The sequence below is a fragment of the Chiloscyllium plagiosum genome, chromosome 17, assembly GCF_004010195.1.
Source record: "Chiloscyllium plagiosum isolate BGI_BamShark_2017 chromosome 17, ASM401019v2, whole genome shotgun sequence".
Taxonomy (NCBI): Eukaryota; Metazoa; Chordata; class Chondrichthyes; order Orectolobiformes; family Hemiscylliidae; genus Chiloscyllium; species Chiloscyllium plagiosum.
The window spans coordinates 40,269,059-40,296,603 of NC_057726.1; the positions used below are offsets into that span (position 1 = coordinate 40,269,059).

The 27,545-nt window shown below is 38.6% G+C and overlaps 1 protein-coding gene across 1 annotated transcript; it reads right to left on the bottom strand.

The window, feature by feature from the left end:
* Positions 1-624: 624 nt before the first annotated feature.
* n4bp1 (nedd4 binding protein 1) lies at positions 625-27,545 on the bottom strand. The gene is made up of 7 exons (XM_043706928.1): positions 27,013-27,545; positions 21,655-23,198; positions 9,639-9,769; positions 9,156-9,252; positions 7,088-7,195; positions 3,107-3,214; positions 625-1,611 (listed from the first exon to the last, which is right to left on the bottom strand). Exons 1-7 carry the CDS (start codon positions 27,334-27,336, stop codon positions 1,353-1,355), a joined length of 2,571 nt encoding a protein of 856 aa, XP_043562863.1. The 5' UTR covers positions 27,337-27,545; the 3' UTR covers positions 625-1,352.

A 27,545-nucleotide genomic window follows, 5' to 3' on the forward strand; every position in this document is an offset into this window, starting at 1 on the left:
CGATGAATATCCTAACTGAGGCAATGATAAAATATTTAATCCACAAAATCTTGATAGTTCAATCTGCCTCAGATAATTGTAAGGACATTTCAATGCACATTACTCATTTCTTTAAAAAATTCAAAATGTAATGGCAAATAATTTCATTCTTTCTAGAGCTACAACAGCATTACCCACACTCCATTATAGCAAAAATATTATTAGTTACATGAACCCACAATACGACTAGTTAATGCAGAGATCAGAAGTCAAACCTCTGGATTATCCTAGACTGTGTGGTTCTGCTTACTGGATACATGTCAAGATTAGAGTGGTGCTGGAAAAGCACAGGTCAGGCAGCATCCGAGGAGCAGGAAAATAGATGTTTCGGGCAAAAACCCTTCATCAGGAATGAGGCAGGGAGCCTCGGGGGTGGAGATAAATCTGCTGTGCTTTTCCAGCACCACTCTAATCTCAACTCTAATCTTCAGCATCTGCAGTACCCGTTTTTGTCTCATTGCAAAGATGTGCAGAGATAAGAGAAACTTCCCATTCAATTATCAGCTACTGTCCACTGACAACAACGTTGGGTGACGCTACATTTTAAAAATTGGTTGAGAAACAAAAAACAAGCATACTAGAAAATAAAGTATTAAAGTACAAATTTAATTGGACTTTTGGCATCTTGGTAGTGATTGATTTTTGACTTTTTCAATAGTCATGTTTATAGCTATAGTTTTAACAGATTTTATTTAACAAAATACATTCTCAAAAAATGTTGCCATCCAATCAGAATCTTATTTGAAATTTACACTTGAATCTGAACAAAAATATATACTTTTTGTAATATTTACATGTTCCTTCAGCCAGTAATTAAATAAAATGTAACCCAGTTTATACACCGCCTTTCTATAAATATTATGTAAATGAATATTGAATATTTGCAAATCTATTACTAAAACTTATTTTGTAAATATTCCCTCAGTTCTTACTATGAATAGCAATATTGAAAGGCTAAGTGAAGAACAACATTATGGTTTCCCCACACTGTTCTTTACGTTATTTCCATCACCCCGGGTCCTTAACTGAAAAAGATAAAACACGTTTGACTCCATTACTTCAGCTGTGACAGAGGACGACTTATAAGCTGAAGTAGATTCATCAAAATGAGAATTGTGGCAGCTTCTTCTGTCCCACAGAAAATAGTCAAACCACTGACTGTGCAGGAAATCTTCTACTTCAACTGAGACAAGCAATTGTGTAGGTACAAAAAGAAAAGTACCTTGCCGCTCGACAACTGATCAACAGTAAAGTTAGATTTGGGACTCCCAAAATATTCTAACATTATCAACACTTCCAACGTTCATGACAAGTTATTCTTGGTCCAGCACCATTGCAGACAGTGCATTAGGGTCCCTCATGTGTGGATGTGCTGCCAAAATCTGATCAATTTTCTGTCTTTGACTGACTTCAGGAAATATCTTCAACAAATTTTGTTTTAGTTGGTCAGTTTCCTCTCTTGTTCGCAAAGGGGGCATTTCAGGTCGTCGCGATTCAAATGTAAAGGTGGCACGTGGTACTGAAAATGGTACACTTGGATGAATTACGACATTTGTCTTCTGTGGCAAAGCCCTAAAGGGAAAAAATTGTGAAGAAGGCATTACTTTCAGGTTAAGATTTGCTAAATCTGCAGTTTGCTTTGTTATGGATTATAGCATCCCATAAGCATATATCGGCATGATCATGACTTTAAGCCCTTCAAAACTCTTTTGGTTGAATGACCCATTTCAACTGAATGTAATCTCAGACCCACCATTTAAATTTCTAATAAAGTAATACAACATAATATAAAAGCTTCACCTTCCCTTCAGGTGAAAGGTAACCCACCCTCCGAAAAAAAACAGCGATTCGCTGGGCTGATTCCTGGAATAAAGGGGTTGGCTCACCAAGAATGGCAAAATAGGCTAGACCTTAACAGAATAAGGTTTAGGAGAATGAAGGATCACCTTAGTGAGTGAGTATAAAAGAGAGACTTCACAGGGTTGATGTTGAGATCATGTTTCCACTAGGGGGAAATCTTAAACTAGGTTGAACATAGTTACAGAATAAGAGAAACTCATTTAAAACTGAGATGTGGAGGAATTTGTTGCTCTCAGAAGGCAGTGAAAGTTTAGAATTCTCGCCCAGAGAGTTGTGGTGGCTAGATCACTAATGTATTTAAAGAGGAGGTTGACAGATCTTTGAAACACAGAGGAATTGAGGACTATGAGAAGAAAACACAAGAGAACTTGAGGCTCATGCCAGATTAGTCAGAGTTTTAGAATAGCAAAGCAGGCGTAACGGGCTACCCTTGCTCCTATTTCTAATGTTTTTAGATCCAAAGGTAAAACCTTTCACAGGACTGGACAACACCCATGGAGAGAAAGAGAATTAGAGTCCAATATGACTCCTCTTTGGCTCCGAACAGTCATATTGACTCGACACATCAATTCTGCTTCTCTCACCACAGATATAGCCACATCTGTGGAGTTTCTCCAGCACTTCCTGTTTTTAATTTCAGATCGCCAGCATTATAGCAGCATAACAGTGCATGTGTGAAGTAAAATAGACTCCTGATGATCCAGTGCTGTGGTACACCATATCAGAGTCTACTTAAATGCAGCATATAACTGAACTGAAAATAAACACAGATTATTACAAAAACAGATGACAACTTTGCACTGGCTCAGGTGGTTTAAACATTAAACAGCTATGAAAACAGTTTCATAGCCTCTCCTTGAACACTGCTGACTCAGTATTTTTGAAAATTGATTGGCCATAACTAGAGTCAATACCTGAGGAAGACAAAAAAAACTTCAATGTTTTGTGCGGGAACGCAAAGGGATAATCAGGCAAACATATAATTGTAACTCCCACTGTTGCAAATATAACAATATCTAAATTAAAGCAAAAAGAACTATTTGAGCAAATACTGCATATTCCTAGTCTATATTGCAGTGAGTTAGTGTCGACAGCAAAACAAAAAGTCAACGACATAAAAAATACTTAACTTACTCCACAATTTTCTTTCCAGCCAAAGTAATTCGTTACCTAAACATGTGATAAGTAGTCTAACTGTGACAAGTACCTTGAAACAGCCACTTGATGCAGAAAAGCCTCCAATCCAGGACCATGCCTTCCAAGGGGATCATCTGGTAACATAATTAAATCTCCAACAAATGTATACTGTAGTAACCTAATTTATAAAAAAAAAGTTCAGAGCTTATCATATCAAACCAAGTGAATATTAAAATAAAATAAAAACAAGAATATTTCCAGGTGGATTTCAGGAAAGCAATTGCTCATTTCTTCTTCAAGGTGGTGGTAGGGGGTTGCTTTTCAGACTAGATGCCTGTGATCAGCGGTGTGCCACAAGGATCGGTGCTGGATCCACTGCTCTTTGTCATTTTTACAAATGACTTGGACGTGAATTTAAAAGGTATGGTTAGTATGTTTGCAGATGACACCAAAACAGCTATATAACCTCAGTCAAGCAATGATCACTGCACCACAACTGAAACTTACGACTTTGCACAGTGGAGAAAGTAATAAAAATATAAGTCCAGTTCGCCAGAAACTAACATGCAAGTCTGGGAGACTCTCAACTCTCTGATCAGCTGACATTTCTCAAGGGGTCAAGGGTGAAGTCCACTGAACTAAAAATTTATCCACCAGAGATAGCCTTGCTGATTTCTATTAGGGGGCTTAGCTTCTCTGTGCCTGTCAAGGAACACTTGTGTTGATAGAAGGCATGAGGCCCCAACCTTGACTTGGATGAAGCATTTGCAATATTCAATGTTATGGACCTAGTGAGAACAAGTGGGACTAGTGTAGGTAGTAGTATATTTTTGGTGGTGCAGATTTGATGGGCTGAATGGACTTTTCTGTACTGATTGATTCTATGATACATAGGCAGTTTTCCTGCTTCCAATTCCAGTTGCTTCTGGTGGAAAGTGTATTTGCATAGTCAAACCACAAGGTGATGCTGTACTTTTTGTGATAAAGCCAACTAACATCAACTAAACTCAACTAAGTCAATCACTACGATCAGGGGACTACCAGTACCTGTAGAACAATATCACATTATCCTTTTAGAAGGAAGAAAATGAGGAGCATTGAAATTCTTGCATATCACGCAAGAATACTTCTCCACAAAGCTTAATGATATTAATTTTGAGCTTGGCTTTTTGTAAATTAGAGTACTTATTTTGAAAAATCAACACATTATACAAAGGAGGAATTCCACTGAAAGGTAGAATCATACTTCTCAAATTCAGAGAGGAAAAGAGAGTTTATTTGCCTTTTCCAAGTTTTTGAAAAGGTACAGGAGTACTCAAGGTAATTATCAAAAAGTAGCTTTTCTTACAAAAAGTGATCTCAGCTAACAGTTGCAAATTGTTAATTTTCAATGATATTTTTATTAATTTTAGTGAATTTATTCTAAACCAGTATTAAAGCATAAAGATCTTTTTGCAAATAACAAAATGAGAACTATATAAACGACTTGTGATGTAACTATTCTTCGTGGAAATTAGTCTATTAAAAATGGAGAAAGTCAGCCACTTATCTAACAATAGCACACTAAAATTGTCTATTTTTTGTACTGTTGCAATCATGAAAATAACAGTTTGTAAGGTGTTTTTGTGGTTTATAGTTTCTAAAGACTTAATTTTGTAGTAACAAGGAACAGAAAAGAAAGGTCCAGGTTTTTGGCGCTGAAACTGCTGGGGACACTGGAGCATCTACAAAGCCAAGAGAATCGTAACAGCACGTAAAGAGAAGTGGCTACACTGCAGGATAAGACTCCACAGTCAGAAAGGGAACAGGTGACCATGACGCAGAGTAAAAGGATTAGGCAGGGAGTGCAGGAATCCTGTGGCCCAGTCCCCCGGAAAACAGATATACTGCTTTCAACTGTTGAGGGGAATGGTTTCTCAGCTAAATTTGTAGCACAACAGATGGCTCTGCTGCACAGGAGAGGAGCAAAAAGTGTGGAAATGCAATAGTTGTAGGGGATTCAATTGTAAGGGGAATAGATAGGTGTTTCTGTGCCCTCAAACAAAATTTCAAGATGGCCTGCTGCCTCTATGGTACAAGGGTCAAGGATGTTTCAGAGCGGGTACAGGATAACTGAAGGGGAGAACATGAATAATCAATGGTCAAGTACACATTCATACCAATTACATAGCTTAAAAGGTGGTCTGAACAGCAGATTATAGGGAGATAGGAATCAAACTGAAAAGTAGGATTTCAAAAGGCCATGATCTTAGGATCACTATCTAATCAGAGTAGAAATGACAAGATATAGTGGCTGAATATGTGGCTCAAGTGACAGAGTAAAAGGAACGACTTCAGGCTCTTGGGACGTTTGGCCTGGTTCTGGGAGAGGTAGGACTAGTATAAATTGGTGGGTTACACCTGGCCAGGACTGATGCCCTAGGATAATATTTGCTAGAGTGTTTGCGCAGGGTTTAACTAAATTGTCAGCGGGGTAGTAACACATGCAAGGAGTTAGAGGAAGGGGAATTAAGGACAAGAACAAAAGACAGCAAGGGCAATACAGAAGTAATACACAGAGCAATCAAACACCAAAATCAAACAAGGCCACAGGAAAACATAACGTGGGAATGGGACAAGAAATGTTAAAAAGACAAACCTTAAGGCTTTCTGCCTGAGTGCACAAAGCATTCAAAATAAAGTGGATGAATTAATCACGCAAATAGATGTAAGTGGGTAGGATACAGTTGGAATTACAGATACAGGGCTGCAAGGTGCCCGGAATAGGAAACGAACTTCCAGGGGTATTCAGTGCTTGGCAAGGAAAAACTGGTGGAGAGACATTACTGGTTAAAGAGGATATAAATAAAATATTGAGGAAAGATATTAACTCTAACAATGTAGAATCTGTGTGGGTAGAATTGAGAAATACTAAGGTGCAAAAAACATTGGTGGGAATGGTATATAGGCTTTCAAATGTTGCTGGGAGTCATAGTTTAAGGATGAGGGGTAAACCCTTCAGAACGGAGATGAGGAAAATGTCTTCACTCAGAGTGATGAGCCTGGGAAATTCAGAAAGTGCCTGCAGCCCAAACATTGTTTTCAGCAAGGTGTTAGATATAGCTCTTGTGGCTAATTGGGTAGAAAGATATTTGGGGGTGGGTGCAGGAATAGGGTATCAAGCTCAACGATCAGCCAAGATCATATTAAATGGCGGAACAGGCTCGCGGAATCATTGGCCTACTCCTGCCTCCATCTTTTTTGTTTCTATATTTCTATGTAAATACATAATCAATACAATCCAATTAATTTAAGCAGGCAGCTGGTACTTCTAAAGCAGATATCATGAAGACAGAAACTGAGTTTAGGAAAAGTGATGGACAAGACATCCAAAGATACAAAGAAAATTATGAATGGTTTAGGAAAGGTAGGACAATAATGGCAGTACACAGAGGGCTTTGGGTCTGAATGGGGAGCAAAACAGAGTCGAGAGTGTAGTGCTGGAAAAGCACAGGTCAGGCAGCATCCGAGGAGCAGAAGAATCATGAAGAGCCTATGCCCGAAACATTGATTGTCCTCCTCCTCTGATGCTGCCTGACCTGCTGTGCTTTTCCAGCACTACACTCTTGACTCTGAGCTTCAGCATCTGTAGTTCTCACTTTCTCCTGGTTAGAAAACCAGCACTGGCAATTTGGGTCAAAGTCTTCTAGCATTGTTCACTGGTAACGCTGTTAAACCTTACTCCACTCAGTGCCAGCTACACCAAATAATGTCAGCAGACATTGTGCCTTACTCAGTGTTCTAAAATTACTGCTGGACTCAAGAATCACTTTCTAGGACTTGTATGTTAGTACTCAAATTCCTAGACTGTTTACCCAATATTCCCAAAACTTGCAATTGCCTCCAAATTTCTGAGACCAAACTGCCTTCTTAATGCTATCAGATCCGATGATCCCTCTTGGTAACTCCTCATGTCAAGACATGCCCTGACATAAATAACACCCTTTACTTCAAGACATATCTATCATGGTAAATGGATTAAAGTGAAATAATAAAACTGCTACATGGTTACCTGTCTTGAATTATTGCTTTCCAGGCTGGAGATTCATACACAAATTCTTTGAGATTGTCATTGGTAACAATAATCCCACCAGTTTTCTCAGCAAGGTGCAATAAAAACCTGTAAAAGGGCAAACAAGTATTTTGGAAATATTAGAAAAGACTGTCAATTACAGTAACGGAAGATGGGAAATGGTTCAATATACCTCAAGTTTTGGACTTTGCAAATCTACATCCAACCCATCATTCTTCAAATTTCCAACTGCTTTGTCACTACCTCAGACTTGAACTTCCTATAAAAACAGGCCACCGGCAGTGAATCTCACAGCAAGTTATTTCCACAATGCTGGAATAACAAACTTCAGTAATCAATCACTATTTGGTTTGGTGCGAGGATTTCTTGTGACATTTTGTTAAAGATGGAATATGAAATGTCATTGCATTAATACAGAAGCTATGATAAACAGGACGTAGGAACTATATGAATCATTAACATGAGAAAAGTTTGACCTGTATCAATTATGGTCAATAGATCACACTACAAAATTAATAAATTTCTACCCGAAATGAGAGAAGGAAAATAGAATACCTCATACCACCGCAATTTTTAATATTCCATTGTGACTTTTCTCACTCCACTACATAAAAGAAAATCAACTGCTGCCAGTTATTCCTGTTGTAGGTCTTGGAATGCTGCTTTTCTCTGGCTACAATGCCATCCCATTACAACAATCAAAGTGCAATTAAATTAAAGTTAAGACATCCAATGTAAGTTCTTATTTCATAATTTGGCTGCAGCCAGCAGTTGTATATATTTTAAAAAAGTATATACTTTTGGATCTAGGTTTGCTCGCTGAGCTGAAAGGTTCATTTCCAGACGTTTCGTTACCCTACCAGGTAACATCTTCAGTGGACCTCATGCGAAGCAATGCTGAAAATTCCTGCTTTCTATTTATATGTTTGGGTTTCTTTGGGTTGTTGACGTCATTTCCTGTGGTGAAGTCACTTCCGATTCCTTTTCTCAGGGGGTGGTAGATGGGGTCTAACTCAATGTGTTTGTTGATTGAGTTAGACCCCATCTACCACCCCATGAGAAGAGTAACCGGAAGTGACATCACCACAGGAAATAACATCACCAATCCAAAGAAAACCAAATATATAAATAGAAAGCAGGAATTTTCAGCATTGCTTCGCATGAGGTCCACTGAAGATGTTACCTAGTAAAGTAACGAAATGTCTGGAAATGAACCTTTCAGCTCAGCAAGCAAACCTACATCCAAAACCTCAACCTGAGCTACAAATCTTCTCAAAACTCGCAAGGAATATAGTATTGACAGGTGATCAAATTTTACATTTTGAATAGTCTGTATCCATTGTCATGAAACTGCAGAAGGGCCAAGTTTTATGTTTCTTTATTTATATTTATTTCTTGCCTTTCTTTGTAGTTTTCAATCAGTTCAAATTACTTCTCTGTTTCAATCTATTTACTTTATGGTTTCCCAGTTTCCACTGTTTGCTGTAGATGGATCTTTGCATCTACAATATCTTTTACATGATTCTTCTCAGGACTACCATGTCCACAAAGCAAAAGAAAAAGCACGACATGGCAAATGCTATTTGCCGCCAACTCAATAAGTAAATGCTAAAATTAATTGTCTGTCATTATGGGCAATTGGTTCAGAGCAGTATATACATTTTATTTGGTTGATGGGTGGGCAGGAAGCAGTGAGACATGGACATTATTTTCAATAGAAACCTGAATAATATAGTTATTTTAACATTGTTATATTTGACTCATTTTAATACAACTGGAAGTTCAAAGTTAAAAATCAGTGTAACTGTTAATTTTTAATATAAAGAGCTCTATTGCAGATTTGTATAGTATATGAAACATTATGTTAATAATGAATGTGCAATACTTCAATTGATTCAAACTTTGTTCTATTTAACAGAATTTTAAAAGCTGCAATTAAAAGAAAGAAAAATCGATACCACAAAATAACCAAGTTCCAAAACCCAGTTCGTCATCAATGGTCTGAAGTAAAGAACACAGGGCACATATGTTGGACATGTAATTTTACCTGTCATCATGTGATGCAATTCTTACTCCACATACTGTTCTAGCTGGTGTAAAAGAAAGGACACCAAGATCTTCAAGCTCAGTTAAGAAATGCTGCTCTGTTAAAAAAAAGAATACTTATACTAACCTTGAAATTTGGAGACCAGTACTTCAAAATGAAAAGCAAAAAATTATTCTACTGAAAAATCAATGACTATCATTGTTTAAGGTTTTTTTAAAAATTTATGTAGATTCATACTTACATACATGAAGCTTTAAGAAGCCAGAGATTAAAAATAAATAATGGCTCATTCTGTGCAAGTCCGAATAGAATCAAGAATGTTAATTTAACTTTAGCTTATCTTTGAACTGCTCATGAGAAGTTCTAAAGAAATAATAGCTCTTTACCTCAAGAAAGTCAGCACAATTATATTATTTTTCAAACAAAAAAAATCCCAACATTTTCAACATTTATTGCAAATTTAATTTTTCTTTTGAAACATACCTGTAATTTTGGTATCTCGCTTGGTTCTCCACTGAGGAACAAACACAGTTATATTTCGGTGACCACGATTCCAAAAACATTCTACTGCAATTGCAATACCACGACAGGAAAATATTTTTTTCATTCCATGGCTGTGAGAATAAAAAATAAAGGATACTTGTAAGTCTATTGGGACTCAAAATACATAACTGCGTCACATTCTTGCAATATAAATTCAAATTAACCCTAATTGATGTATAGGAGAAATATCTGGAGATTCTCCATTTAACCATAACTATCTCTCCTATAATGCCATTTACCTTGTGCCCTGAACTGCACATTTTTGCTATTAGCATTAACTACTGTGTGGTAGACAGTTCCCCATTCTAACTAATCTCAGCAAAAGAGATATCTCTTGAATTCCTTATTGAATTTATTTGGGGTTCTCATATTGCTGACTCCTGGATTGCATTTCCCACTAGTGGAAATACCTTCAGTGCAACTACTATTTTAAAGCTTCAGAATTTTAAAGGGATGAATACGGTTGCTTTTCAGTCTTTTATTTGTTGAGAGATGCCAAGCATATGTGGTGTTTTCTGCCAGTTTCTAATATCATCCTTCTTACTAAATCCTTTCAGCATCCTCTTCAGTGCCTCTGGTCTATGTCCTCTTAGCAATATGGAGAGTAGGCTGCGATCTAAATGTGATCTAACCAAACTTCTAAACAAGCTTAGATTTTCCAATTTTACTTCTTTTGTTTTAATTTTTTGAATTTTCTTACATAAATTACATAAAATGACAACCATTTTGTCTTAGAAAACAAAATTGGACACATAACTGAACAAAATATGAGAACTAAGAAACAACAATGACAGACAGGCGCCAAAGTGTGAAAAATGTAAAAGGAGTCAGAGAATAAGTGGAACAGAGCTGGAAAAGGTAAAATCATCGAGCTATTGTAAATGACGTGATCAGAAAAAAGAACAATAAAGTGGTGATAAAACGTGATGTATCATAAAAAGTCTTACTTATAATCAGGAAAAAGGATGCAGTCTAGAGGTGCATGCATAGAGATACAAAGAGAAATGCAGAGGGTGGTGGTCAAAACTTCTAGCTTGTTCTGGATTGAACTGCTCAGCTACAGTTGATCACTATATACAGGTCACTTCTAAAACATGACCACTTTGGCCTGAAGTCTCATGTGTTTACACAAACAAAAAGGCCTCTCAATACCCTTTAATCTCTGTACCAAACCAATCTAATTGGAGCTGGGAGTGTTTATTGCCCTCTGAGAAAAACCAAGAACACAGTACCATTGAGAAAAGAAACATCTTATGAAAAAAGGGACCAGCTTTGTGACACATCAAATACATATTTTTCTTGCGTTTTGACAAATGATAGTGGAAATGTAATAGTGGTGCATCAGAAGACATGGAACAAATAATAAAAAAAAGGAATGGTTTCTGGATTTTTCTTTAAAAAAAAAGGACAGAACTCCAGATAGATAGGTCACAGGTCCAGATGGCATGTTTCCTTTGCTGATGAGAAACAAAAGGGAGATGAAACAAAAACAGAAATTGCTGGAGAAACTCAGCAAGTCTGGCACCATTTGTGGAGAGAAAATTGAGTCAACTTTGAAGCTCTGCAGAAAGAGCACTGGACCCAAACATCTACTCTGCTTTTTCTCCACAAATGCTGCCCGACCTGCAGAGCTTCTCCAACAACTTCTGGTTTTGTCTCAGATTTCCAGCATCCGCAATTCCTCATTTTTAGAAGGGAGATGACCAAGCTTTGGCCAAAATTTGTTCATCTTCTAATTTTCTAAATTATGGAGTCAGACATAGATGTGGTCAATGCAAGGAGGAAGAGAAGTACAAGCCTGGTAACTATTAATTTGCTATGATTTTGAATTTCTGTAAAATTAACAACATAAGATTTGATAGCATTACTAATCTCAAAAATTCAATAAAAGCAAATTACTGCAGATGCTGGAATCTGAAACCAAAAAAGAGAAAATGCTGGAAAATCTCAGCAAGTCTGGCAGCATGTGTAACGAGAGAAAAGAGGTGATGTTTCGAGTCTAACTGAACCTTTGTCAAAGGGTCAGTTAGACTCGAAACATCAGCTCTTTTCTCTCCTTACAGATGCTGCCAGACTTGCTAAGATTTTCCAGCATTCCTCTTTTTTGGTTTCAAGGATTCAATATTGACTTGAACTGTTTTTTTTAGGATTTTACCTGAACGTTTAAAATAGTCTAGGCAGATTTGTTTTCTAATCAACTTGCTCAGAGATGTTATGAGACACTTCTGCATCAGGTGATGCTTGAAGCCAGGCCTCCACAGCCTAGAGGTAAGGACACTACCACTGTGCCACAATGGCCCTCCAATAGTTTAGTCTGATTTCCTGCCTATTGAGTGAGACAATAAAACTGTCTCCGCATGTGAGAAACTACTCTTCTTGGTAAGCTAATGACTAAGTAGCTGTATCAGTCTTAACTACAGCATGTTCAATTCAAGGGCACTCATTTGGTTTTAAAGATATAAACAAATTTCTGGTGTGCAGTTTTATCTTAACATAGTTTACTGACTATAACATTCTTGCTGGATGGGAACCATGCATTTAGACTCAAGTTAGGGTTGCTAATACCTTGATCTACTAACCATATCTATTGTAAAGTAAGGTAAAAATTGTCATAGTATACCAGACCATAGGACTATACTCTCACTAGAAAGATAAAATTGGTGGTGATTTAACTGGAAGTTATCACACCTCAAGCGAGGGGAGAGGTTGAGAAGCCTTTAACCTTCATTTGTGCAGCCATTGAATCAATGCTGTTGATAACACACTGCATCACAAACTGGCTGTTCAGGCAAATGAGCTAACCAAACCCCATCTATTGCATAAGGGTACAAAATCTTCATGAAGTTATCTTGCTTTAGTTTGCTTTCTTTTCTGTGATTTCCACAAGTGTACTTTACTAATATCTGTTATGTAACCTCAGGAAGACTGAGGGAAGAGACAGATATTTGTCTCAGTCTGCAAGACTCTAGCTATACATGTGGGGTGACAAGGCGATCCTTGAGCAAAGAAAGGGTCAATTCAGACAATTTCCTAATTTAGACTCTTGAAATTGGGGATTAAGACTGAGAACACGAGTCATTATTGACACAGTTTCACCATTGCTTCAATGGTCTTGCCCCTCTTTCACACAAGATATCATTTCAAAGAAACAAACAGCACTGCAATGTCCACAGGGTGGGTGGATGAGGAGGGGTGTGAATAGGAGTAAAAGAGAACATCTTTGCTGTTTGCAGTGCCATTTTGCTGAGAATACCTAACATCCTGCTCAATAAAGCCTACTTCATTTCATCACATCTGGTTGCTCTGAATCTTGTAGATCATATTTGACCCATAATGTTGCAAGTTAGCAATTTTGATATTGGTATTTTAACTAAACTTTTGACTAGAAAGCGACCAAGATATCCTACCTAAAGGCATCAAAATGGCTTAGAATTCCCGCAGTCATTGCAATAACTTGACTCAAAATTCACAACCAGTTTGAAACATATAAGCTTATCAAAACAGCCAGAGATTTGTTGGACATTGCCTTCAGTCAAGTTTTCTTTTGAAGACAAGACCAATTGAAGTCAATACAACAGAAGCAGAGTACAGTATATGGAATGACATCTGAAAACCATTAAGATTTTTGCTCACTGTCCAACCATCACCATCTTATTCACATTGCCACACTTTCTCTCAGATTGTATACTTATAACAGCATGAATGGAAGGTTTGTTGGTGCACAGTAAAATGTTAACAAATGGGCATTACTATGTAGAAGAGAGGAGTGAAAAGTGGCATTAGAAAGCAATCTGGGTACAGTTATTTTAGATACAAATTTGAGAATAAGGAATACATTTTAAAATCTGATGAGCAAACAAAAGTTTGAGAATTGTCAAATAGTGCAGAGAACAGTAAAAGTTGAGAGGAATGACTGATGAAGGGCTTATGCCTGAAACGTCGATTCTCCTTTTCCTCTGATGCTGTGTTTTTCCAACACCACACACTCAAATCTGATCTCCAGTCTTCACTTTCTCCGAGAAAACGATAAAAGACTAGCTAGTAGAATGGTAAACCAAATTATGTGGCAAAGTATATTTTGAGAGATAAATCAAGGAACAAGACTACACCTAAAATAAAGAACTCCACAAATCCAACTCAGTATCTTTCCAATAACCTATAAGCAACTTCCTCCTCCTCCTCCACAATCTAACACTTTATAACTATTACCTTCTCAAATGCAAGTAGAAGTGTACAATAATTTGTGCAACACCAATGATGCTAGTTTCTCCATGAACAAATAACTGTTCCTCCACCTTTCAAATCCTCCAAGTTAGAATCCTGCAACCTTCATCGAGTTTGTACAGCAAACCCGTCCTGCTTCAACAATCCAGTTCAGCTAAGTAAAGTAACTCACCCTTTTAGCCCTGATCCTCACTGAAACAATACAGCAATTTCATTTCTCTTGGATCCAATATAATGGAGGTCATTAATTTCAGCAGCACTTGTGTTGTAGGTTTGAGGTGGAGAAGCATAAAAAATATGTGGCAAATGTCTCACTGGTGGAATCATGGTACTCATTAGCAGTAAAGGAATGAAGAAAACATGCATCAAGCAGCATTGTTGAGGAAAGTTGGGGCCAAGTTTTACACATTTGGGAGTATTACTCATTTCATAGTTCACTTATAGTGAGGTAAATCCAAACATTAAATCCGATGTCATGGGATTGCAATTCTCTGGCAAGGTTTCACTAGCTTTCAAAATTTGAACTTTTTAATAAATGAACAGAACTTGTAGCAGGACACTTTCTTAAAAAAAGCTCAGCATAAGTTATATCTGAATGAAGCTTGTGAAAGCTGCCCTTATGCTTGATATCAAATAATTTTGATAAGCAAATGTCCTACAGGAGTCAGATAGAAGCACTGTACAATTTGTTGATCTAAATGCCACTGTTGTCTTGGGAAACTGCTTAATCCACTAGCAGACTGCAAGATTGGCCTCTAAACATTTAGCATTCAAAATCACATGCTATCAAGAAAAACGTAGAATATACCAAAGATGTAATGAGAACTTTTTAAAAAAAAACAACTAAATTTACTTTGAAATACAAGAGCTATATTTTCATTAAAATGTTATTTTGAACATCAAAAACATCATACAATCCATAAATTGTACTGAATCATTCCTTCCCCCCCACCCCCCCCCCACCCCCCAGAAAGCACGGATTGGCCCAATGATCTATTCACAAACTGCGTCCTCAAAATGGATGTGATACATTGATGCTTTTCATTGCCCCAGATATAGGAGGTAATGTTCGTGAACAAGGAAAGCGTGCATTTGCAAGGTATATATCCAGAGTTCACAGGCTCATTTATAATATATTAGACAAACCGTCGGGCTAAATAAACACATTTGTGGAAATTCCCAAAGTACGTAATCTCAATTAAGGTAATCTCAATTTATCCAGCATGGATAGATTACATTTCCTTAGGTCAAAACTACACAATTGTGTTCATTACCCATAGTTTAAAATTGCAGCTTTTATGGAAGAAACACACAAGGGTGATGTAAATAAAAGGTAATATTATTTCCAGCATTGCAAATCAGAATTCTCATCCTTTATAAAACAACAAAAATCAGTTCCCCAGAAATTGTGTTAGAATTTCAACAGGTGAGTGTAATAGGAAAACTTGCACAGCCAAATTAAGGTTTTAGAAACATTTCTCATAATTACAACCTACAGAAGCAATTGTCAAAAGTTGTCTCATCTAATTGTGGGGAGGGAAGGAAAGTACAGAATACCAAAGATTACCATAAATATCACTGTTTCACAGTAATGTGGTAATACGGGAATCCCCTAACCAAAATACCAATGGTGACCCACTGACTCATTCCACAGAATACCAAATAGTTTGTACCTGCACTACACAACTACGTGACACAAAGAATCGAGTTATGATTCAGACTGACATGACTATCGGCTTTTATTATTATGAATACTACCTCTACGTATGAACTTATACTGTGGATCAATACACCAACGCCACTTCTTCACAATTATGCAGAGTGCATTGTAAAAAATGTTAGTCATGTTTAGGTCACCAAAATATTTGGTAAAATTTGTTTAAAAGGTAGGCTCATACCTCAGTTGAGACTCAAATATAGTTTTAGTTGGGTAATGGAGAATCCTTTTGGTTTAGGATTTTGAGAAACTGAAAATCGCAAACCTGACTCTCAGGCAAAACATCTGGACAGTTACACAGACCATGACCTGCAAGATTATAGAAATGAATTGAATTTTGAGTAGTTGATAAACGAATGTTGTTTATGAAATAAATTATTGATTTTGGTCTTGTATAAAATAGTTGAAAATTAAATGACAGCTCGTTTTTGCAACAAGTGAGAAATAGGTAAAAACAATGACTGCAGATGCTGGAAACCAGATTCTGGAGTAGAGTGGTGCTGGAAAAGCACAGCAGTTCAGGCAGCATCCAAGGAGCAGGAAAATCCTGCTCCTTGGATGCTGCCTGAACTGCTGTGCTTTTCCAGCACCACTCTACTCCAGAACAAGTGAGAAATAGCAAGTAGGAAAACAGGATATTCCAGGTTTCTAATTATCCTTAGTTGACATTTTCCCACAAACACACTAATGTTGTTAAAATGTTGAATTAAGCAGTTTAACAGGAAACTACTTAGCTTGGCACAAAATACAAAGAATATGGAATTGCTATGTCTTAAAATTGAAATAGTTGAAAGCCAGGAGATATTTAAACCCGTAACAAAAAAAAAACCATTATTTCCATCTAGATAGCAAATGCCACTTGCACATGTTCAATTTACTTAGTTTGTATTTGCTTTAGCGAGATTCATTTTTTCCTTAAGATCATTATGCTTGCAGATGTTATACTTACTTTTCAATATTTCATCTCTCTCAAAACAATGCACCTAATTTCAAGTTGCCAGTTAACTTTTTTTTAAGGTTCTTGACTTTAGCTGACAATGTAAATTATGGCTCCATTGGTTGGTTTTAATTTTCACAGGCAATAGAAACTTAAATAACATTCATAGCAAATGGGATAAAGTACAAATTAAATGATAAGTGGAGTGAATGAAAGTAACATGATTAGATGCTCTTAAGAATGTCAATGGAATTGGGATTTACCAAGAAAAGGAACTGAAGAACTCATGCAGCTCTTAAAAAAAAATGAACAAGTCACGGTTCCAATGTTTTCTGGGAATTTCAAAATTTACACTGGTTCTTCCAATTTCCTCTTACGTACTAAAAACTCACGATTCCATCGTGGAAATGTTTAAAATTTTAAATATTTACAGTAAGTTCAAATGGGTCGGATATTATAATTTAATAATCTAATCTAAAAATGTATGACAAAACATTTTCAAATAATTTAAATATATCATAACAGGCAGATTAACAAAATCAGAAGGACTGCAATGAAATAGTGTGTGTAATTCTGGTCACTTTCCTATCGGAAGGATGTTGCGAAACTTGAAACGGTTCAGAAAAGATTTACAAGGATGTTGCCAGGTCTGGAGGCTTTGAGCTATAGAGAGATGCTGAGTAGTCTGGGGCTGTTTTCCCTGGAGTGTCAGAAGCTAAGTGGTGACCTTATAGAGATTTATAACATCATAAGGGGCATGGAGAGGGTGAATAGACTAGATCTTTCCTTTGGGTGGGGGAGTCCAGAACTAGAGGGCATAGGTTTAGGGTGAGAAGAGAAAGATATAAGAGGGATCCAAGGGGCAACTTTTTCACACAGAGGGTGATGCATGTACGGAATGAGTTGACAGAGGAAGTGGTGGAGGCTGGTACAATTACAGCACTTAAGAGGCAACGGGACGGGTACATGAAGAGGAAGGGTTTAGAGGGATATGGGCCAAGTGCTGGCAAATGGGACAGATTAGGTTAGGATATCTGGTCGGCATGGACGAGTTGGACCGAAGGGTCTGTTCCCGTGCGATACATCTCTATGACTCTTTAAACCTTAAACAAATCATCTGCCATCATAAACAAAATGCTCAGAACAAACACCAAGAATGAATCTCGGGAATCAAGTCAAACACCAAAACGTTAGTCTAAAATTAATCCAAATATCAAATCAAAATTGTTAGAAAGCATTACAAAATGTGATTTTGAATGAACACTCCCACTTCTACAAATTCTGCAAGACTAAGTCAATACAGTGAACTTCGGTGACTGGTATCAATTTCTTGAGATTGTGGCAAGTTAACAATGCTAGCAGGATGTATGGAATTAATTCCATTTTAGATAAAAGATCAATTTGCAAAGCATTTAAATAAGTAGTAACAAACAAATCTCTAAACTTACACGTATGACATCTTATTTGACAGAAAATTTTGAAGTCTCATATATACCTAATTTGTTTGATGACAACCTGTTTGTGCTTCTCTATACTGGTCAGGAAAGTTTTTGGTATGAGACCCACTATCTGGAATGGAGTTGATGCAAGTCAGCTGCAAAGGTGAAAGTGAAATTCATGCATTTCAGCTACTGTGGAGAAAAATCTTTCTGTAAAGCTAGAAAAAACTAGAGGGCTATCATCTCGTGAACTCAGCATCTGTAACTCAAGGTCTGCTGCGGCCTTCATGATGTCCAATAGCATTATTTTCTATAAAATGTTGAGTAACTGATTCCTGGTGTAGAGAGAATAGCCACAAGTTGTTCTATAAAAAATAATTAATGGAAAGACATCACACATGACTAAGAATATTAGGGGAGGGTTTTGGGAAAATGTTAGAAGAAACTGAAAAAGAAAGTTGATAAACTCAAATCACGTAAAAGAAAGTGCTGCAGATTAACCTTGCTGCCTGTTCTTTCAAATTCACCAGGGCTTACAAGGAGTACATTACATGTTCAGGGTGCATTAACTAAAACTTAAAAAAAAGATAACGGGTAGTCTAATCAAGAACTAATACATTAAATTAGAAAAATAGTTGAAGAGTGGAACTCTCCTGTGTCAAAGCACAAGGATGTCAGATCAAAACCAAAGTCAAAGTAATTTTTTAATAGGGGATCAAGGGGCTTCAAAAAACATGGAGCAATGGTGTTAGAGGAAGTGAGGAAGTCACAATCTAAATGGTGGAGTAAACTCTTGGGGATGAAAAGTGTCTTTGTTCCTAAGTATTTCTAGCACACTCCACTGTTGTTTCATGTTGGCTGAATTGTTTAAAAATTCATTTGTAATGGGTTCCAAATTAGTGTTGATCTGCTCATATGGGAAATTGAGGGTGATTAGAGTGCATCCAAGTCAGATGTGTTTGTTTACTGAAGTCAGCACGATCATCAACTCACTGACTGTACTGGCAGTGCCCGGGTTGGTTCTGGAGTGTGTTTGCAAGTCTAAGTATATTCAAGTCAGAACAAAATGCAGAAAAATGGCTGATGTTTGTAAGTATTAGAAATGTTCATTTGTTGAGTTGAGTTTTTAAAATTATAATCATGTATGGGATTACCTTCATAAGCACAAGCTTAAGTTAACGTTCATAAATCAGAGACCTACGTTGGCTAGGGTGACAAGCTACCAATGCTCCCTAATCCAATAACAGGAACAGTGTGTCAAGGGCATATCAGAAGCACTTTCAAAGTTCAGATACAAACAGTCATCTCATAGGAAGTACATCTCATATCACAAACTATTCTGTGCTAATTAATGAATAATTGCTTTTCCTCTGTGGGGAAAGTTAATGCAAAATGGGTGTAAACAGAGGGAGGAGGTGCAGAGATACAGGTGAAAAGGGACTACTTTATCTGGAAAGAAATTCCACCAGGTTTATTCTCTTTTAACTAAAGTGAGGCTATTCAGCATGAGGTTACCCCCCCTCCCTGCTTGCCAGTCCAAAACGAAAATGGTCAGTTGTAAAATATCAAAACTGAGATTTGATATTTGCTGGGCAAGGCAAATAAAGGGTATGGAACCAAGGCAAAAAGGATGGATTGAAGATACAGATCAGAAAGAGTTAAATTGGTTGGCATAGCAAGTAATGCAGCCTTATTCTTGTTCAAATAAAAATTAACACTCCCCAAATAGCTCGAGGAGGGGCTGCGATGACGACCAGTACGTCACAGCTTCAAAGAAGGTATCCTAGGACAAAGCCTTTTATACTCTAATTCTAAAACATGACAGAACAAGTAATGAAAAGAGATTTGCCATGACTCTAAAATTGCTTTAGAAACCAATCTTTAAATAATTAAGAATGAAAATCAATGAAAGATCAAAGGGGGAACTGCCAAAGGACAATTTTTCTAAAAATCTCAAGAAAACTCTGGTCTGTCACAAAATGCATTTGCCCAATGCAAATATGGCACCGTGATTCATCTGCACTTGTTCAGTTGAATCTGTATCATCATACTAGATCCTCTATCCATTTTATGTCAGGAGACTCAACTCATTAATTTTATGACAAGTGAGAAAGAAAGATAGACTGTCCATCTAACCCTTATACAAACAGGAAAAACTTAATTCACAAATTATCATTAAATTGATCAGAGGTTCCTTGCACTTTCTCCCCCATTGCCTTTTCAGACAGCAAACACTTTTAAACAATAAAAACATCCCATGTCATCAAAAACAGTGAATCAAAAAGTGCTATCGCACAAGTATGCAAGCTGCCATACATTCTATGGCAATTGGCTGTACATTTTTTCCATATTAAAATCTATTTCTTATCCCTCACTCATCATATTTCCAATGATAATTAGGACACATTAAGAGATCAATGATTTAGTAATTACTAGTTGCACTACAAGCGTCCTCTATTTTTTGGCTTAATTTTTACTTTGACATCACACCACTTATAGAACTAAAGTCACCTTGCCTGCAGGTGCAGTATTGCTGTTTTTGGTCAGCTGCCAGGAGGCCCCAGAAGAACTGGGTACTGATTTTGCTTTTCTTTCTTCAACTTGAATAGTTCTTACGGTACATAAGCTTCAGGTGTGTCTACTTGTGGATTTTTATTTGATTCTTGTATTGAACTTACACAAAGTCTACTTGAACTAGCAGCCTGAAGGACAGGTGGGAGTCGCGCATTGAGACACTGCAGAATCCCATTGCAGTAGACGCTAAATGAACTGTCTCGGAAATTGAAAAATATGTGGGCTATTTCCTTCAAGCCAAAGACCCCTCCAAAAGTATACATTTAATGGGAAAATGTGGAGGGTTCCACAGCAGTCAAGCAAATAGGTACTCAGGGAAAGTTGGACAATTAACTCTAACTATTAAATACACACAAAACCATCTCATTACCTGCCCGTCCATTCTGACATGGGACCTGACACCACACCTGGATGCAGAGCTTACCTGACCCAAGCACCACCTTCCCCTACTCCAAACCAGATGATCTGCCATCTACTCTGACCTACACTAAACAACCTACCACATAGCTGGACCCCTTGCAACTTAACCTCATGTTTATCTTATGAATTTAACATTTCACAGCAGCTGTCAAAAAGATTGCCTGTGAATCTGGGGATCCTTTAAATTTCAGAACATGACAGTTACTTGCTGTGAAAATGAGGGCATAGTTCGCCTTCCTCGACTGTCGTACGCTATGAGATTAGGCAAAATATATGTATATTCTTTGCATTTCTGATCAGAAGCTCCTTTCAGAAACGTGGAGCTTTTTCTTATCAGCACACAATTTCTCAAGTAACAGGGAAAATCATATTTTAAGTGTAGCTTGCTTATGGGAGCCATTTGGCCAAAAGAACACACTGCACTTCTTTGAATAGTGCCATGGAATGTTTAGTATTAACATGGAACCCACCGGCCTCTGGTGGGTATATCTCTAGCAATGTGGAATTCAATATGTACTGTAGTAGAATGATTAAATGCCAGAATATTATTCAAAGCAATGTTCCATAACTTGGATAAACAACTGTCTAAAATTTTGCCAAATGCTGCGTAATGCACAAATTGGAAGGCAATTTAACAATACTCACGCCATTGCAACGTTACTTCCATCAATTATAATGTGCTTCAAATTTGGTTTCCCAGGATCACTCGTTAGGTTTAGTCTGTAAGGACTTTTCAGTAAATCATGGAATCGTTGAACTCCAGTCACTGAAGCACTCACTTGACGATTGGAAAACACAGGCAATAGTGGCTGTTCAGAGCTGCCTCTTGCTACAATATCACTTTCATTTAACAATTTCCTCTCATTAACTAAGGCATGGGTGAAATGCTTCACTGAGTGAAAATTCTCAGTGTCGTTAATTAACTTGACTGCAGGAGGCTTTGTTAAGACTTCATCTTTGTTATCCTGGGCAATGACAAACATTTCATCCACAGGCTGACTGCGTTTTTCAAGTCTCTCATGTTTCCATTGATCTTGTGAAGAACTGGGTACCGATTTTGCTCTTCTTTCTTCAACTTGAACAGTTCTTACGGTACAAGTTTCAGGTGTGTCTACTTGTGGATTTTTATTTGTTTCTTGTATTGAACTTACACAAAGGCTACTTGAACCAGCAGCCTGTTGTACGCAAGTGGTTTGTTCATCCTCCATGTGTTTACTTTCTTCAACAATTCTTTTAAGCAATAACATAGGTTCTTCATTCTGCCCCATTTCACCAATAACTCTTTTTATTACATCATTGGAATAACCCATTGTTCTGAAAAATTCTACAAGCATGTTGAACTCCATTTCTGGGGTAGTAACTGTTGAGTCCTCTTCAATTTGATTATCCTGCTGTCCAATTAAGGGAACATTGCATGCAGGGGGCTCATCAGTGACCACGTTAGTACAAAGCACTTTAGTTGTGGTATTTGCTGCAAACTCAATGTCTCCCGAAAACTGGCGCTTTGTATGTCTGTCCTCGCTGTTAGATGATCTTCTTTTGCATGACAGTCTCTCCTTTCCTGCTGATGGTGCCTCACAAGATGGTTGCTCTATTTCTGGAACAAATGATTTTTGACTTACTTGTGTAAGCATAGTGTTCATTTGCTGAGCAAGTTCAGATACAGGCGTGCCAGCCTGTCTTCTAGCTTCTTCAAAGTAGGGCAGATCTTTAGATTTTCCTTCAGAGGAAGAGTTAAAAGTATCATGATTAATAATTTGGGAATTATCATCAAGTTCTAAAGTCAGATCTATAGGTTCTTCATGACACAGTACATCTTCAGCAAGATTCACAAGTTCCTCCTTTACAGCGCTGGGCAAGAGCAGCAAATCCATTGAATACTTATCAGCATTTAATTCTATAATGCGCTTAAAGTTTCTTTTAATTGAAGATTCTCTTTTGTTAGGTATGCTTTGGTTATCTTTGAACAGCTGCACAAACTGCTGTATTCGGGTTTTTGCCATAATCACTGCTTCTGTACCTCCTGTAATGCTAATTGCTCCAGCACTTGCCATGGAGATATCAGCACAGGTATCTTGTATAAGACACTTGAGAAACAAGCCTTTAGCTCCTGCAAAAATGCAATGCATTTCCTTTGGATAATACTCAATCTGACGAAATTCTGGATTACAAATTCCCTTGATATATTCCTGCAAAATGTAAAAGAAAATATTAAGCAATTGGCTGTTAATGAATAATACAAAATTAAGTAACACTATGACTTATTTTCAAAACTTTAATGGCATTGAGGTGGGGTGTGCAAAAATCAATTAAGTGCAGAGAAGACTTTGAACTAATTGTATGGAATTAATGGAATGATCCTTGCTGATTCTGCTGACCAATTCAGAAAATAATTCTGAAGAACAAAAACAGCAGGAAAAACACAGGTCAGGTAACATCTGTGAGGAGAAAGACAGTAAATGTGTGAACAAACAAATTAGGAGAAGACTGCTTGAGCCTGCAGCCATTGAATAAGACCCAGATATGTACAGCAAAAGAAGCCAGTGACATCCACACCAGTCAATAGACATTGACGACATTGATCCCATTTTCCAGTCCTCGGCCCATAACTTTGCAGACTCCCATCACCTTCTGGGTGTGAAACTTTCTCCCAAACATCCCTCTTAAGTCTTCTACCTCTTTCCTTAAATTCATGATGGCCCTGGATTATTGATCCCTCCAGTAATGGAAAAGTGTCTTCCCATTCACTCTACTCATGCCCTTCAATTGTGGACACCTTTATCAGGTCCATTCTCAAGCTTCAGTATTCCAAGGAAAATAACTCCAGTCTTTCCAATCTTTCCTCATGACTCAGACCTTCCAGTCTAAGCATTATCCTGGTAAGACTCCTCTGCACCATCTGGTATAACCTGTTTTTTTATACAATTCCAGGTCAACCTCCCTGCTCTTGTATTCTATGTCTTTGTTAATAAATATAAGATCTAAGGCAAAGTGGCATGGTGAATCAAAAATTTTCTCCTCGGAATTCCTCATTGGGGGGCTATGCTGGGGTCTTTGCGGTTTTGATATGCATTTTAATGATTTAGACTTGAAAGTCAGGGCTATGATCAAGATTTTCTCAACCAGTCTGCCACAAGGAAACTAATCTGAAGCCTTGCTAAAATCCATGCAGACTATATCAAATTCATTACCCTTATCAACGCTTCTGGATACCCACCCAAATCTGATCAAATTTATCAAACATGGCCTTCTTTTATGAAGGGCATACTGGCGAGCCCCAATGGCTCACCAACTGCAGATATTAAAATTCTGAGGGACAGCATATAATTTAATCTTATAACCATTCAGGTTGGACTAAGCCGCCAGCGATTTCCTGGTCTATCCCTTCCTTCCTTTTTTAAAATGACATGACAGCATTCGCAGTCCTCTCGGCCTCTACCATCTCACCTGCAGCTGAAGAGGATTTGAAATTTCCATCCTTCCCGCACTTTCACCTTTTTCTCTCCCCTTTCTTAGCAGAAAAAGGTGACAGTGAGGGAAGAATGGCAATCGTGAACAAAGTCTATGCAATTTTCCAATTCATTGCAAGAACCGGGGGAGCACTCAGTGCAGGTTCATAGCTCCTTGAAAGTGGAGTCGCAGGTAGATAGGATAGTGAAAGCAGCATTTGGTATGCTTTCCTTTATCGGTCAGAGTATTTAGTCCAGGAGTTGGGAGGTCATGTTGCGGCTGGACAGGACATTGTTTAGGCCACTGTTGGAATACTGCATGCAATTCTGGTCTCCTTCCTATATGAAAGATGTTGAGAAATTTGAAAGGGTTAAGAAAAGATTTACAAGGATGTTGCCTGGGTTGGAGGATTTGAGCTATAGGGACAGGCTGAACAGGCTGGGCTGTTTTCCCTGGAGCATCGGAGGCTGAGGGGCAGTGGGGTTGTTTGTGTGCATGCGTCCCAGAGATGTTCTCTGGGAAGTTCTGCGAGCTGACGTCCTATCTCCGCAATGTCGAGGAGATAACATCGAGAGCAACAGACACAGTCGATGTGATGTTTGGATGTGCAGGAAAACCTCTGCAGTGTGGTATGATCCTTTGAGGGCTTGGATAGAAGTGAGGGGGGAGGCGTGGGTGCAGGTTTTACAAGGGAAGGTGCCGAGAGTGGAGAGTGGGTTGGTAGGAATCATGAACCTAATGAGGAAGTGCGGAGGGAATGTTTTCTGCGGAATCCTGAAAGGAGTGTGCAGGGAAATATATCTCTGGTGGTGGGGTCTGACTGTAGGTGGTGGAAATAGCGGAGGATGATGTGTTGTATCTGGAGATTGGCGGGGTGGAAGGTGAGGACCAAGGGGGTTCGATCCTCACTGCGGTTGGATGAGTGGGGTTGAAGGGCAGAAGTGCAGGAAGTGGATGAGATGTGCTGGAGGTCATTGCTGACCAGGTGGGAGGGGAAAATTGCAGTACCTCCACCTTGGGACCCTCCAACCGCACAACATCAACATCAGTTTCACTAGTTTCCTCATCCCCCCTCCCCCCCGACTTCATCCAAGAACCCACCCTCTAACTCAGCACCGCCCACTTGAATTGTCTTCATTCCCACCTACCTGTTCCAAATTATTACAATCACCCCCTCTCCCACCTGCATTTACGTATCGCCTCTCAAGCTACCTTCGCCCCAGCCCCAACCCCTCTTGATTATCTCTGACCCCTTCCCCCACACCCCCTCCATATTCCTAATGAAGGACTTATGCCTGAAACATCAATTCTCCTGCTCCTCAGATGCTGCCTGACCTGCTGTGCTTTTCCAGCACCACATTTTGACTCAAATATTGAGCCAAAAATACTTTGTATGTAATTTTAATTTGTACTGATAAAATTTCCAATTTAAATGTAGATTTTATTTTCTGCAAATTGACATTTGCTCCCTTGTAGCAAAGACAAATTAATAGATATTAATAAATGTCACTGTTCTTGATAGTGGTCTCTCAAAATACTTACATTTATAAAGCTATTTCACATTATGCATATGGTCAATCAAATTTGAAAATAGGCATAGTACTGAGGTAATCTCAATGCAAATTACACGTCAACATCAGCACGACAATTTGGCAGAAATACTTATTTTGCAATTTCAGATACCCAGCCCAACCAAATTTAGATTTACACTAAATGATTGGCTAAGACAAATTATGTTCTGCCTACTTCCTTTTGGCTACTAGACAAATTATTATATGACAAATGAAGATATATGACCTTGGCTTTCAAATGTTGCAACCATGGGATTTTTCTGTCACGATCAAGTAATCCCAAAGAGAACTCCATAGAATAGATTTGAAAGGCATTCAACATTTCACATCATCTGGAGATTTGGGATTTTTTTCCAGGGTTCAATTTAGTTACCATCGGTAATGAGTTAGGTTGAAATTCAGCAAAATAGTAATCAATCAGTTACAACATTTTCTATTCTTCTGAGATGGGTAAAAATCTGCACCAGAACTTAAAATCTTCAGGTTGGGAATAAAGGCAAAGAAACTCGTTAAAAACGAGTTTGCATTCATGCTCACATCCACAAAAACACTTATCAACAATGCCGGAATTCTACAGTGTAGATATACAAGTTAAATGTTCTGGAGTAAATCGAATTTAACATAGAATTCACCCCACTGGAAACAATGATTGCATTCTTAAAGTAAGCGGAATACCCACAATTAAATGATTCAACCGTTAAGGTCCTTCACTCCCAAAAGTAACCCCTAACCCAAAAGTCCCCAATAAGCAATATCTCCAAGTCCGGGGAAACACCAGTCTAAATTTCCTGCTCAATACGATCACTGCACGACGACCAAAAAAATACAGAGAAAGAGCTCATTCTCCGCACTGTTTACTTTCAAAGCTATCACAACTCTGCCTGAACCTGACACATTTCCGGGCCCGCTCCTCCCCCGTTGTAGACAGACAGATAACCCGGGGTGGCCTTTAGGCCCACTCCAGTCCTCCCCCAAGACGTACCTTGGCTTTCCTCACATGTTCCCGTCTCCCCTTCAGCTGCACCCAGACTTGCTGGGGGCCAGGAGACGCCGTCGCCGCGTAACGAACCATCAGGGGCACCGAGATGACCAGGACCACTTTGAAAAGTTCCTGGATGGAGGCCGTGCTGCCCTCCAGATAATCCTTCTTGTCGCTGCAGACCGCGAACTCGTCGCTGATTTCTCCCAGGCCGCCGGCGTCCGCTTTCCACCAGGGAGCAGCGGGGCCGGCCGCCTCGGGAACAGCGAGAGGCCTACTGGGCTGTGCTTTGGTTCGGTGACCGCTCGAAGCCGCGACGCCGGCCATGACTGGATGCGATGACTGGGGGAGGGTGGGTGGGTGGGGTGAGATTACAGGGAAACGAGAAGACCCCGACAGGCGCTGACGCCGATAAAACGACGAGACGCTACGCCGTTCACCGAGCCGTCCACCCCGACACAAGCTCCGCCGTCTCCAGTCTCCGACATCCCGGCCCGCGGGGGGGGGGGAGAGAAGGGTGCGAAAAGTCCCCAGCG

Bases quoted from the DNA above. Each gene is read 5' to 3' on its own strand.
- n4bp1 (XM_043706928.1), bottom strand. From the start codon at position 27,336: ATGGCCGGCGTCGCGGCTTCGAGCGGTCACCGAACCAAAGCACAGCCC. The intron at 9,770-21,654 runs GTGAGTATTGTT...TTATTCTCACAG, and splicing joins GGAAGTAACGTTGCAATGGC to CCATGGAATGAAAAAAATAT. The intron at 9,253-9,638 runs GTATGTTTCAAA...TTTTTTTAACAG, and splicing joins GCGAGATACCAAAATTACAG to AGCAGCATTTCTTAACTGAG.